The 13,150-nt window shown below is 45.0% G+C and overlaps 1 protein-coding gene across 1 annotated transcript; it reads left to right on the forward strand.

The window, feature by feature from the left end:
• Positions 1-2,681: 2,681 nt before the first annotated feature.
• On the forward strand, positions 2,682-11,526 carry T265_04033 (hypothetical protein; the record flags this gene model as incomplete). Its single annotated transcript, XM_009168668.1, has 4 exons — positions 2,682-3,252; positions 5,723-6,272; positions 9,201-9,536; positions 11,177-11,526. The coding sequence occupies 4 exons, from the start codon at positions 2,857-2,859 to the stop codon at positions 11,524-11,526; spliced, it is 1,632 nt and encodes a 543-aa protein (XP_009166932.1).
• Positions 11,527-13,150: the final 1,624 nt, after the last annotated feature.

Raw genomic sequence — 13,150 nt, forward strand, 5'->3', positions numbered from 1 at the left:
CGCTGACTGAAGATGTCAAATTGTGCGCTTTTACTCCATCTGCACTCTGTAGTTGAGTGGAACAAGGCACGGAGTGTCGCCGAGCTCGAGCTCGGTTTCAAACCAGAGACCTGATCTGCAAGTTTGCGCCTTAACCATTAGGCATTTTCGAGTTCAGAATATGCGTTCGAACCATTTTAAAAAGCACTACCTGAGGGGAACTTCAAGAGAGCTGTTTTTGTCTGCGCTGCAAAACGTTCGAATGACTACATTTGAAAATATTGGAGTAGGGCACCATTATCTGTGTAGATCTGTCCTTCGAACTACCAGCACGCCCGTTGACAAACGGATTTTAGCCTTTCCGGCTAAAAGTTAATTGCATGTTCTCCACGCATCGGTTGTATCCCACATCCTTTAAGATTCCCGACCCTGTGGAAACCAAACCGCGTGGATCTTAGGCAGGAAGGCGCGAAGACCGCACGGTGCTCCACTTAACTGGGACCATTACCGACTGTACAGTATTCAACACTGATACAACGCCTTTTTGAGGGAGAAAAGTTGAAATGGAAGGGACTTAGTGCTAGCCTACCAAAATCGTTCTGAGCTGCCTACATCTCCAGACACTCATTCAGGTGACTTAGATAGATAATGTCAAGCACGTCACCGACATCCATGTTTACCAGCGTTTCCTATTAGGCATAGTCGAGATCTGACCTCACTCCGAGCCTTGCAGATTTTTTGATTTGGCCTTATCCACCACACTAAAGTCGGAAATACTACAACTTCCAAGATAGATAGAATCACTCAACTTCCAGTCCCTCTTCTTGGATTGTATGTGTTGCGGTCCGTGACTGCAGGTCTAGAATCACGACTTCACATTTTATGGGTGCAAAGCGCACGCTAAAGGATGAGAGTGAGGACGATCTCGCCTGCATATTCCAGACAGACAAGGATTCCGTCAAAGTTGTTTGAACACTAGACTATAAGGACTTTCTAGCTTTCGTCTCATTATCTCCTCGATCATGAAATTAGAGAGGTGTTGATGAGTGAGCATCCAATCCGTGCCACTTTATGTATGAAGCCTTTTGGAGGGCTCTGCGTATGCCCACGGGATACATATATGTACCCCTTTTTTCGGACTAAGTACACCTCATTTGATAGAAAGGCGAGCTGTTCGCTGTCGTCTCAGGTAACACACGTAATGCATGCATTCTATCGGAGCGTGACTTGTTCCCGCCTTCGATTCATTCGTTATTGATCGTACGAATCCGCTTTACGCTGGTATAACTGCTGGAGATGGGATCACTTCTCGATTTGGAAAGGTCAGGGCAGCTTTTGCCAACCTCCGACACCTATGGCGTCGACGTGACGTGAGCTTGTCCGTCAAGGGAAGAGTTAACACTGCGGTGATGTGATCCATACTGCTTTATGGATCAGAGACGTGGCACCTACGCGCAGAGGACATACGGAAGATGTCAGTGTTTGATCATCGGTGTCTCCGCATCATTGGTCAGGTCTGGTGGGAACATCGGATTAGTGATGCTGAGGTACGCCAGATAGTTTTAGGAAGAAGGAACTCTCCCGCGATGGATGAATTACTCTCGCTTCATAGGCTGCGCTGGTCGGGACATGTGCTTCGAAGGCCAGAAGACCGTCTGGCTCACAGAGCTCTTTTTCCCAGCCCTTTGCTGAGCGGAAGTGGCCGAGAGTTGACAGTGTATGACCTGGCAACTTAGTACGAAAAAACTAACCAGTAAGCTTAGTAGGTTGGCAACTGCCGCCTCCCTGGATTGGGGCCCCAGGATTCACATCACCAGTAGTTAATGACATTTGCGGAAATGGCCCAATCGAGCACTCAGTGGCGCTTATGCCTTAAAGCTATCGCCTTCGGTGCCTAGCCACCCAGTTTCTGAAGAAACTGGACATGCTTTCGCCTCCCAGGCTTGATTGGATACTCTAGTTTCCCGTTTTCCGGTGAATGAAACTGTAGAAGCCAGGACCAGTGTGCCTATGGCACACGGTTTACGTCTACTAAAGTGAATAGTATTGAACTCGACGCATTATTTAACGCCTAGTGAGTGTTGATGAAGACCGGAAAGTTGAGTTGACTGGGAAGGCCAATGGAATGGAAGCTCCGATAAGTGCAGTTGTGTGTGGCTTGTTCGACTGGTACTCAAAAGCCCCTTGTCAGCGAAACTACGGAGAAGCAAAGTAGCTTTCTGATATCCAACCATGGAAGTCGTTTGGAAATTCGGACTTCGAATAACATTTCAGTTAACTACTAGCTTCCCCATTATGGGAGCCCCCTCAGCTTCAGACGTGTCCGTGTGTGAACCTCAACTTGAGCGTCACCGTGCTTCTGGTCTTGCGACCTTCCAGCATCTCTGTTAAAGGATGGTGGGGAATTCCCCAGCCAGTGTTTGTCTTGTGCATTTTCGTCATTCTTCGAGAGAGAGGCTAACATAGACAACTCCGATGAGTCGATAATAGTGCCTGTTTTAAAAAACAGCACTCGAGGTGAGTGTATTTACCGGCCGTATTCAGCATTACCAGCACACCCCCTTTTAACGTTCCAAGTGAGGTAGGCTGTTCTTATTCTGACCTACAACACCATTTCCTCTCACCATTGTTGTGGACTGTTCTCACAGACCAGCCTTATCAGACCTAATTTCCATGTTTCCTTTCCATGTCAAATAATTTCAGTTCTACCCAAAAGCATTTTTGAAAACTGAATCATGGGACGCGAACGTGATACGAGAAAGCAAAAATGTTCCAGAGTTCATAGTCTTTTACTAAAGCCTGAGAAGATTGTTTCCTTTCTGATGGAGATTTGCTGAATACTCTTCTCTTCCTGCTTCGAGACTTCACTCAACCAGCATGGGGAATATTCTTGTGCATTTGTGTCCGGCGACTACCTTGAAGATCTCTGCAAGAGCCAAATCGTATCGCAGGGTAAATCGACGTCAATCTGATACTTCTCATCTGTGCACGGTCGAAGCCATATCAGAGGAGCATATACCGCATTCTCTAAGCCCTACTGTCCCAGCCGTGCCGGATTCGCCAAATACATCGGCTCCAGAGTTGAGCTACCAACGTGTCCCAGTTCAGGAGTCGAAGGTGATAACGAAATACGTGAACTTCCCGTTTCTCACGAACGATGAAATTGCCAGGTGGATAGTAAGTACCCGGTTTATGTTCATCCTTCGTGGTCCTCCTGGTTCCGGAAAGTCCTACATCGCTGAGTGCATCCGTCTGCGCTTTCCTAGCACTGTGGTACGTCCTGCTTTCGTTACTTACTCTTTCTGTTTATAATTCACGCATGAATACTGATGTTCAGGTTGGTAAGAGGTATTTCGTTGTTCTTAAAGTTGAATGTTGGTTTTTCCTATGCGTAGTATCATCCTAGGAAACCATTTTAGCGGGATGAGAAGTACTTGTTGTGAGATACCCCCACTGAGCAGTCCTATTTGGCATGGCTCCTTAGTAGCAGCTACATATGCGAGCGCCCAAAATAATATTGTAACTTTGTAACAGGTTTTTTGACCTGTTGGCAAACCTCAAGTTAAAGTCGGTGGTGTAATCAGATTGTGTAGGAAGTGCTAAAGGTATCATCTATTTTTATGACAGTCAACTTAAGAATCCGGGCAAATGGCAAAGTATACTGTTGTTGTTGCTTCTCGTTCGGGAAAATAATTTCTCCCATAACGGGACCATTTTATCTTTCGGCCTAGGGTGTGGGGGATGTTACGAAGATATGGTGTGGTTGTGTTGGCTAATGCAGTAGGCATATATCTGTCATCGGTAAATTTGTTAATTGCAATTTAGGAGACTGTATGTCTTTCCGTACGCCATCCCTCCAGAATGCTGTGTTCTTCAGATTTCATGCAACTTGACCTACGGGAGTCCAGTTTGTCGTAATGGGTTTTACACCCTTACTTCATCAGATTCTAGTACGGTTCTAGGTCTGATGATGACGTACATGTTTTCAGCACCATACATACCCGGGAAAACGGACGGATGTTTATTTCTTGTGAATGTTTTGGCAGAATCTGAGCTTTTAGACATTCACCTCTGATATTTTTCTGATCCATTAATATTCACCGTATTTGATCATGCTAAGCATTGGTGAAAAAGACAATACCTTCCCATGATCTACTACCATTTTTCACCTAGTGACATGAATATTCTCAACAGTTTCTTGTTTCGCAGTAAAGAACTGCGTTCCGTGTGACGATCATTCTTCCAGACAGCATCCATTTTGTACCTATTTCGCTTTTTTCGTCCCACCCAAATGCGCCTTTGCGCCTACTGGTTGATGCGTAGGTGATAATCTCAATGTGCAGATTCCACAAAGCAAATAGCAGAGGAAACTGTCACCGGTCAGCCATTCAATTCCATCAAATATCGATGCAGCCGTATAGCATTTTGCGCTGTCCTTTGTATGAGGCACTGAGATCAGGCAAAGGAACCGTCGTACTGTCAAGTAAAGCCGAACTGTCGACGCTGCGCTATCGTACTGGCAGTAAGTGGGACTAAGGCAGCAATGATTCAAGTTTATCATAATTTGACTAATCGACCCACTGAATTATAAAACATCGTCAGTCATAAATTGAACCAAAATAACTGTCAAACTAACATTGGTTGTGGCTTGTGTTTCTCCTCGATGCTGTCAGCTGACGACGCCGAAATACCACCACCACTTTGCACATTTACGTGTTCCAACAACCATAGTCAAATGAACCCACCGGGATCGGTGAACATCGAAAATAGGTGTCCCTATATCATCATCTAAATGAAGCTCAAAGCACATGTTGTGACGGGCATCGTCTGACGTTGGCGTTAGCACTTCAGTCAGCTGATCCACATAGATAAATGGCTGATCGATTGTTCATTAAAAAGTATACCAGCCGTTTCGGGAACTATGATTCTCCGAGTTTTGTGTGCTCGAGAAGGAATCCAATAGCAATGTGTCCTGTGCACCCAAATTGTTTTCTTAATGCGAGTATTGACGTTTAGTAATCACGCTGGCTAACTGATCTGTAAGGTGGGTTTGCAACATTCACGTAATTTTTTTGGGCTGTCCTGAAAAAGAGTCATCAGACCGTGTCATGTAGTTGACTCTTCATCGGCTTCCTTCGATTCAATTGGGACTGGTAAGTATTGTGGTATTTCTGATCCGCTTGGCAATACCCATAGTTTCAGCTTAAGTAAAAAAAATTGCAAGCTGCTGGTGGTTGAATAAATTACGTCGTGTTAGGTTTCATTGAAATCTTCCTGTAGTAGCGTGTTGAGAGGTCGAGCTGTCGTGAAGAGGGAGCTCAAAGTTAATAATTTTCTTGAGGGAATGCACTATTGGACAACCTTAAGAGTAGTCTGCTCAGTCAGGCAAACATACTGCAATATCTGGAATACCGTGATTACTAGAGCATAAGCGGCCTTTGTACACCGACATCGCATCCATTTGGGGTTCAGCACGGAGCATTAACTTATCCATATAGGTTGCGTGTAGCGGTAGCGGTAGCACTTTGTTATCGTTGGCACATGTCTTTAGAACATCCGAGCTCAACGGAGTCTGTTTTTATGTCGACTGAACTTCGGTTCTTAGTCATGCTGTTTGGAGCACTGGTTGTGCATCAGTTGTGTATCCTTTTGCGTGCGGTATCCACATTTTGTCAGCTGAATCTTGGTATGATATTTCATCAACTATCAATTATATTTCCGTTCCTACCCCAATCTATCGCAGGTTTGTTCAGCAGACGAGTTTTGGTACCTCGAATCTAATGGTGCAGAATATCAGTTCGATATTTCACGCATTGCTGAAGCCCATCAATGGTGCCAAGGCAAAGCATACGATGCGGCAGAGTCTGGCGTTAGCCCTCTTGTAATCGACAACACAAACGTTCGAGCATGGGAAACGCGATACTACACCGATCTGGCCAAACGCTTTGAGTATGCTGTCATCATGGTTATACCCCAGACACCATGGAGGTTTGATACTGATGCGTTGGCCATGCGAAACGTCCATTTTGTCGGTCTTCATGCTATAGAAGCCAAAGTTCGTAACTTCGAGCACGTATTTCCGCTATACTATGGTTGGTTATGGCCAGGGAAAAGCAGTAGCTGTGGTAAACGACGCAATGGATCGTCAGCAGCGTCCGACCTAACGAAGGCCAATTCCTGGCCCTTGGAGGAAACACAAGAACTACTGAATTGGGCTTGGAATTCTCTTATCACTATTGTTGGTCTACCAGACGTACGTGTACACTTAGCCTCGGCCTTGGGCCTCTCTGACAGTAAGTTCTCGATGTGGTCCAATTTGGGTCTTGGGCTCTCCCGACATGTCGGTCATTCGACAAGTCCTTGCCAATTCCATGTTTTAGTCTATGTCCAGTGAACATGCAGTGTTTGTACGGTTGGAGTTATTCTCCACAGTTTCATTTAGGTCACTCCAAGAATCCGATTGAGCTCCATGAAGATTAGTTGCACCACTGAGTTTTTGGACTGACCATGCCGAATCGTTTACTTGTAGCATCCCGTCTCTGCGTAACTCTTTGTAGCCAGTGTTAAGCCTACGGACCGAATTCTCACTGCAGCCCTCCAGTCCTTCCTCCACCCCTCTCTGAAGAGTCTGCAGCCACATCCCCAGTCAGCGGTGAGCCCCGAGTTGAGACTACCCTCATTAGCGACCGGATGCCCTTAACTGTCTTTTTGGGAAAACATACCTGATTTTCCAGGGATAGGTAGTAGGCTCAAACTATGGACTCTGAGTTAATTAGTTTGCGTTTTAGCCGGTACTCTTCTTAAGCTCAATTAGCATGTAGACAAGTGGCTGGTTTTTGTCCAACTTTTTACTCTGGACACCGATTCTCCAGCAAGCTACGGAAAACGTTTCTCTTGTCTGCCTCCTTGATGCGGTCCTTGCGTTTCAGGACAGTTTGGGACCTGTGGAATCCACACAAGGTGGAAACCAAATTTTGACAAAGCCTGCTGATGACTTTAACGGATAAATTCGCAAAAACTTATGTAATGCACTGCGTGAGGTGTTAGAATAAATACTTCCTTTTTAGACGTTTCACACTACTCATAAGGTTGCTAAAAACTCTTCGATAACCCACGACCTGTTTCGGCCTTCCTGGGGCTCGTCAGGTAGGCGCAGTCCCCGAGTTTCCGTCAACCTTATGTTCTACTGGAACCCCAGTTCACGAAGTTTGACGTATATGCTTTATCTTATATGTATACCAGATTTGTTTCGACGGGTAACTCACATGGAACCCAGCTGAATCTCTCGTTAATGATGTTCTTAATCCTCTGAACGTGCTGCACCAGGCCGCCTCTTGTTTCAGGTTGTACGATATTTGAGAAGCAGACTGACTTAAACAAGGGCTTCAGCTGGATTTCAGGATGCGTAATGTTTGCATCCATGATCCACCCATCGAATGAGCGATTGTGGCCAGTCACGTGATGTCAGGTCGCTCCATCAACACCGAACTACGTAATCTACGTGATTTCTATGTTATTCGTGAGACTTGCGCTGTTCCATGGTTTTGTGTGCTTGGCCCTACGTCCACCAAGCTTGGTTAAAATGAGGACACTGAGCTCATTTTCGCAACGTACTTTTCGCGTTGGTGGACGTGATCAGGAGAACAAACACATTAATAAATTTGTTTCAATTAATAGGTGGCCCTTACAGTCCAGAAACGAAAGCGTTTGTGGCAGAACAGCACAGACAGAAAGAGCGCAGTAAAGATGAAAACCGTTTGTTTGCGTTTGGTTTGATGAGAAGAAGATTAAAAGGGATAGGAAAATGGAGCGCATAAAAGGCCTCCCATATATATGTGACAATGAGAGTCAACCATTTTGAAGCACCACCTGGTTGTGCAAAGATAATATATAAACCCGGTGAAAGTCCCTTCAAACCACAAATTTCTTCGAAAGCACCAGTTCCTTTTCAACAAAGAGTCGCCATTGTTTTGATATATTATTCGATCTGGTTGTCTTTGCGAATAACTTTGACGGCCCAGGTTCGAACCCCTACATTTTGCATATTCGAATTGGCCGTCGGCCACTATCTTGAATATTCTTTGACATGTCCAAGGAAGACATTAGAAGTTACCTTGACTTCAGGGTCATTTATGACGACAAGAAGCAGTGGTATTGCATACCCTGTTCGGAAGGAGCTTATTCTCAACGAGGCCTCCATGAGTTGAGGACTAGGAAGCTAAAACACGACCCCTTACAGTGTTAGAGTTTCATGGACGCACTCTGAACCATGAGTGACGCTTCGTCAATAGTTAATATTTTGAGATTCACGAACGTAGTACTGGTGTTGTTTGTCAGGGAGCTTAGTAGGTAGCCCAGTGGATAACATCTTTTTTAACCATTTCGGTGACCCAGGGGCTGCTAGGCACAACCTGATGATCCGTGTCTCAGAAATAAAAGCCAAACGTTGGAAACTTTTGACTTCTGTAACAGGATGTTCAGGTTCATGGAAGTTCCGACGTTGCAAGCGTATGACACGATTTGCCGCTGTCCTAATTTTGATGAGGACATCTATCAGCTTGGAGATTCGTGGCGTCGAGTAAATAACTGACTTAACAGAAAGTAAACCGATGGGCAACGGTCATTCTCTTCCCAACTCTTCTGTATGCTTAGAAGGCAACACACTGGAATCTGTTTTTATTATCGTGAATGGCTTTACTGACTTTTTTCGTCTTCCATGGCACAGTACAGTCACGCGTGTTTACTACTCTCTTCGCGAAACAATCCCAAAACTAGGTACCCCATGGGGCAGTAGAATGCATTCTGAGGTAGATGAATCTCTTCGAATGGGATAGAAGAGGAAAATGGCGTCTCCAACTTTCATCTCACTCAGCGTATTATGTGCTTCATGACGTTGAATTGGTACAGAATTGTAGCCCGGCAAACTAAAAACGGAGCGAAAACGTTTTTTCGTCACTGTACAAACCTTTAAATAATCAATGCTTTGTCGCTTCCCTGTCTTGTGGCGAACTGGGTTCGCGCATTCAAAGTGCCTACTTCCTTTTGTAGTCAGGGGTAACCTCAACTTACTTGCCTTCTGTAATGCTTCGTCCTTATACCACGAATTTTGAGTCGTTTTGTTGTTTCAGATACGAAATGCCGATTGAATCACTTGTAACATGTAACAGTTTTCATTTGTCTGCTTTCCATAAACGAATGTTTTTCACTTGTTTTCCTTCCAGCTGCTCCTATCACTGATGTTCTACGACACTGGCATTCAGCTACCCTACCCGCTTTCGGTGTTGGGTTGAAAGCCAGTCGTGCAGCTAGTGTTCCGCACATTACGGCCAAGTATGCACGTTTCGGCCGGGCGGCTGGCGCACAACAGTACGCTCTTAGCGGAGCCGTCACAGAGAGTTTGCTGGGTCGTCTGTTTACGGTGCAGGTGACCGGTTTGTTTTTTTCTCTGCGCACAGTTGGTGTTCGTATTCGATTGCCAGCCGATGATCTAGTCCTGCGCCATTTATGGGCCTCGGATGATCAAGCTGTGTTGTCCACAGATCGAACGGAATTCGCAGGTACGATTTGCTTGCGTTACGACTAAAACTTCTACCCTTCAAACTTTACATTGGTCAATAGTTTTGAAATGCACAGACTTTGCAAATTTCACTCCTTTCACAGGTTTTCGATGGCAACCGGTTTTTAACTGTTTTATACCGTTTCCGCTGTGCGGTATAACTTTAAACTGTTTCCACATAAAACTGATCCAGCTTTACGAATATTTATGAGTTGATGCGACACTGGTATCGGCGAATGTAAACTAAAGTGGTTCTAAGAAAAAAACATTCCCTTCAATCGGGTCCTGACAATCGTACTATCGGATTATTGGTGATTGCGACCTCTTGGCCATGGAGTGTTAGGCCGTCACAATAAATGGTCTTTTGATTCTTCATCCCCAGAACATGTGCGCAAATTTTCAGGACAGCAAATAGATACCAATTCGCGCTTGTCATTGAAAATCAAAGCCCGTTGTTTCAGCTGATATACCATTGCTTGGTCGCATATGGGGTCCCAGTTGACTGTAACTAACGTACCTCACCACCACTGTGCCAGCTGGTATGTCATAGTTTCATAACTCATCATTTGACCCGAGTGTTTGCCTGCACCAGCCATTAGAGTGTCTGCAACAATAGCAGTATGAGTATAATCCATGCCTGGTGGTGCCCCCGAGTGCTCCTCGAGGAGCATATCCCAACTGAGGCTCTAAGTATTCTTTTTGGAGATATTTCGTTATTGCGAGGCAACCGGGAAACGTTAATCTCGTTTACCGAGTTTGGGGAACCAGTTTCTTGGCTAGCATAGTATCTGTGGGTGTACAGAACTGAGTAAAATGGAACAAATTCAATTGTTCACTAAACAAAAGCTTCCGAAATGCGCGATTATAACGGGCTGCCTCAGAAACATGGGAAAAGGCCTCTAGCAAAGCGCAGTTTATTTGAAAACAAAGCTCTCTCGGTGTTGCCACGCTCACGTAGCACTCGCTCAGATACGTCTTTCCTCTTGGTTTAGTTTTCGTTGCCGAGTGAAGCCCATCACAGCCCTTGGAGTTGTTGCTGGGTTTGTTTGGTAAGCTGAACAATAGGGTTGAAAATGAGTGAATAATCAGTTGGCTGTGGTGCACAGCTGCTACACAACAAGAAAAAAGCTGAAGAGCAGAAATACTGTCAGGTTGCCCAAGCCTGGATAATAGAACTCGAGATGCCATGGTTGGGTCCGAACCACATACCCCTCATTAAATATCTTCCCACCTTAACATCATCATCTTCAAAGACAGCAACACCAGTGTTGACAGTGATGCTTCACCTTAACAGTTGGGTTATCTCGAACCCTGGTAATTTCTGAGACCCAAACAATCTTACTCAAATACGATTTTCTCAAGTTAGTTTTCGGCTGACGATCCCCCATGTAGTATCTCTTTCAACAGAAATAAAGACTGAGTGAAACCGTCTATTGATTTGAGAATTTCCTTCTGGAGTAATCCTCTATGGGGAAAAGTCGTTGTGTTTTGTTTCTACCAACTGATTGTTGCCTTCGTATTTTAACGAACTCAATAAAATCCTAGACAATACGACATGCCTATCAATTGTTATTTTCTCCGTGATTCAAAGGGACCAGTTAATTTCTGGTTCTATTACCCAGTTTTCTTCCCATTTTTCAGATCTCCCTGATATCATGATGAACAGTGAGCATGTTGAACAAACCAATCGCCCTCTTGGGTGTCGAGCACATGTCACCTTGGCCTTAGCCTCGGATGTGTCGGCTGTGGAAACTGGACTCGACTTACTTCGTATAGTTGATTCCGAACTAGCTCGCCGACCTGGTGAACACGTTGCTATCGTGCCCGGTGGATCTGTGCGTCGTGTCACTGTCAAAAAAACCTTCGTCTCACCGTCATCAAGGGGTCAGACTCCACAGTTTACCACTGCACCATTGGGTCACGAGTATATGTACGTGTATGATTTGGACGAACCTCAACATCATCGGGTTCTGTTCGCTGGTGCCTACTAAGATTGAGGCTCTGCGACAGAAGCGTGTCAATGGACAGTCCTTTGTCTGCACCCGGTGTTTATCCATCGACCTCTTTGCATTTGGCTGGATTTCCTACTGATATATGTTTTGATACAGTGTATCAGTTTCCTATTGCTGACCACTGTTATCTCCCCAGGACGTCAAAATTCCCTAACACAGCCTCACTTGCAACCATTCCGTCATTGGCTAAGGATTTAACTTGTCACCACTCGTATACTTCGTTTTTTTCCAAACAGATTGGACTTGGGTTTTTCACAGTTCTGTTGATAGCTGTCATCTTCTCTGCCACTTGTGAATAGCCTCACAGAATAATCCTTATTCTTTCGAAGTTTGGTTGCAAAAATCAGTGTTCCCCACTCAAGTTTGTTTTGTCTCCCATGAACAATTACTAACATCCAGTACATGACAACATGTTGCTAGCCGTGTCTGCACTAGTGAATCATTGCCATCTGTGCGTTTTATCATTAATTGACTCTTTTCACAGAATACTGGCCGTGACAGACTGTACAATCGTTTTTCTTTGGGAAGGATAGGTCGCACTCTGCCTACCATTGGATCGCTGCTATATTACTCAAAACTGTTGAGTCCGGCGCTGCCCTAAAAGTACCTAATGTGCGCAGTAACATCGGAAAGCAGACTTCTATACCTCACCCTTTGCGTCCTCGAGTCGAGCCAGCCCTCGCTATCATGAGCTAGACCTTTAGGTATAAGGTTTCTGTTTCATTCGAGTGGCACTCCACGTCCACAAGAAGGAAGATGCATTTGCGATGGGAACCTGGAGCGTGGAGGTCTTCCTAAACAATGGAAATCTAATGTTTAGTTTCATTAAGGGGACACTTAGGGTTCTCAACCACAGTCTTTGTCTCAAAAGCCTGACCACAGGGCTTTGGGTGGGTGCCGGCGTACAGTAGTGCAAGTTTTATAAGGAACAAGTCACGTGCCTGTTCTAGCTCCTAGTCTGGCAGACCAGGAAACTGTCAGATCTCCAACAATTGACCAACCGGGTAAGAAAGGTTCTGTGGGTAAAGTGAAAATGAAATCCTTCAATTTAGCTTAGTGGGTTATAGAGTTATGCGAACCGCCACACCGCAATAAGGTGCAGCCCCTGCAGCGTCTAAATTGGCATTATTTTGAGGGAAGTCTCACTAGTGACGGACTGTTACGGTTCGGTCACGCAGCGAGCAAACAATGTGATATGCGCATTGCGGCAATACTCTATCCCCAGCTATGTTGCTTGATCCAGACTTCTAGCAAGGCGGATAGTGAGAAGACGAAAAACCTCGGACACAAACTTTAATGATCCAACAACACGCGATCAACAGGCGATCATGGGAAAAAATGACAATGCATATATATATTCAGTTTGACCTTGAAGATGCCGGAAGTTCGCTAGCACATAAAAATACAGTCTTTTGGGGATATTGATATCCCCAACATGGACCACTATTTATCGAATGTGCGAGCAAATAAAACTATACGTGCCTCAAATTTGGGTAATAATACTGTGAACCAATCACTCAGAGACACGAATTTCGCGTTTTGGTCTTTGCTGGCAGGGCGTCATAGGCTTATTTGAGGTGGCTTTTGTTTAGAGCTTGGGTCT

The sequence above is a fragment of the Opisthorchis viverrini genome, assembly GCF_000715545.1.
Source record: "Opisthorchis viverrini unplaced genomic scaffold opera_v5_63, whole genome shotgun sequence".
Classification (NCBI taxonomy): Eukaryota; Metazoa; Platyhelminthes; class Trematoda; order Opisthorchiida; family Opisthorchiidae; genus Opisthorchis; species Opisthorchis viverrini.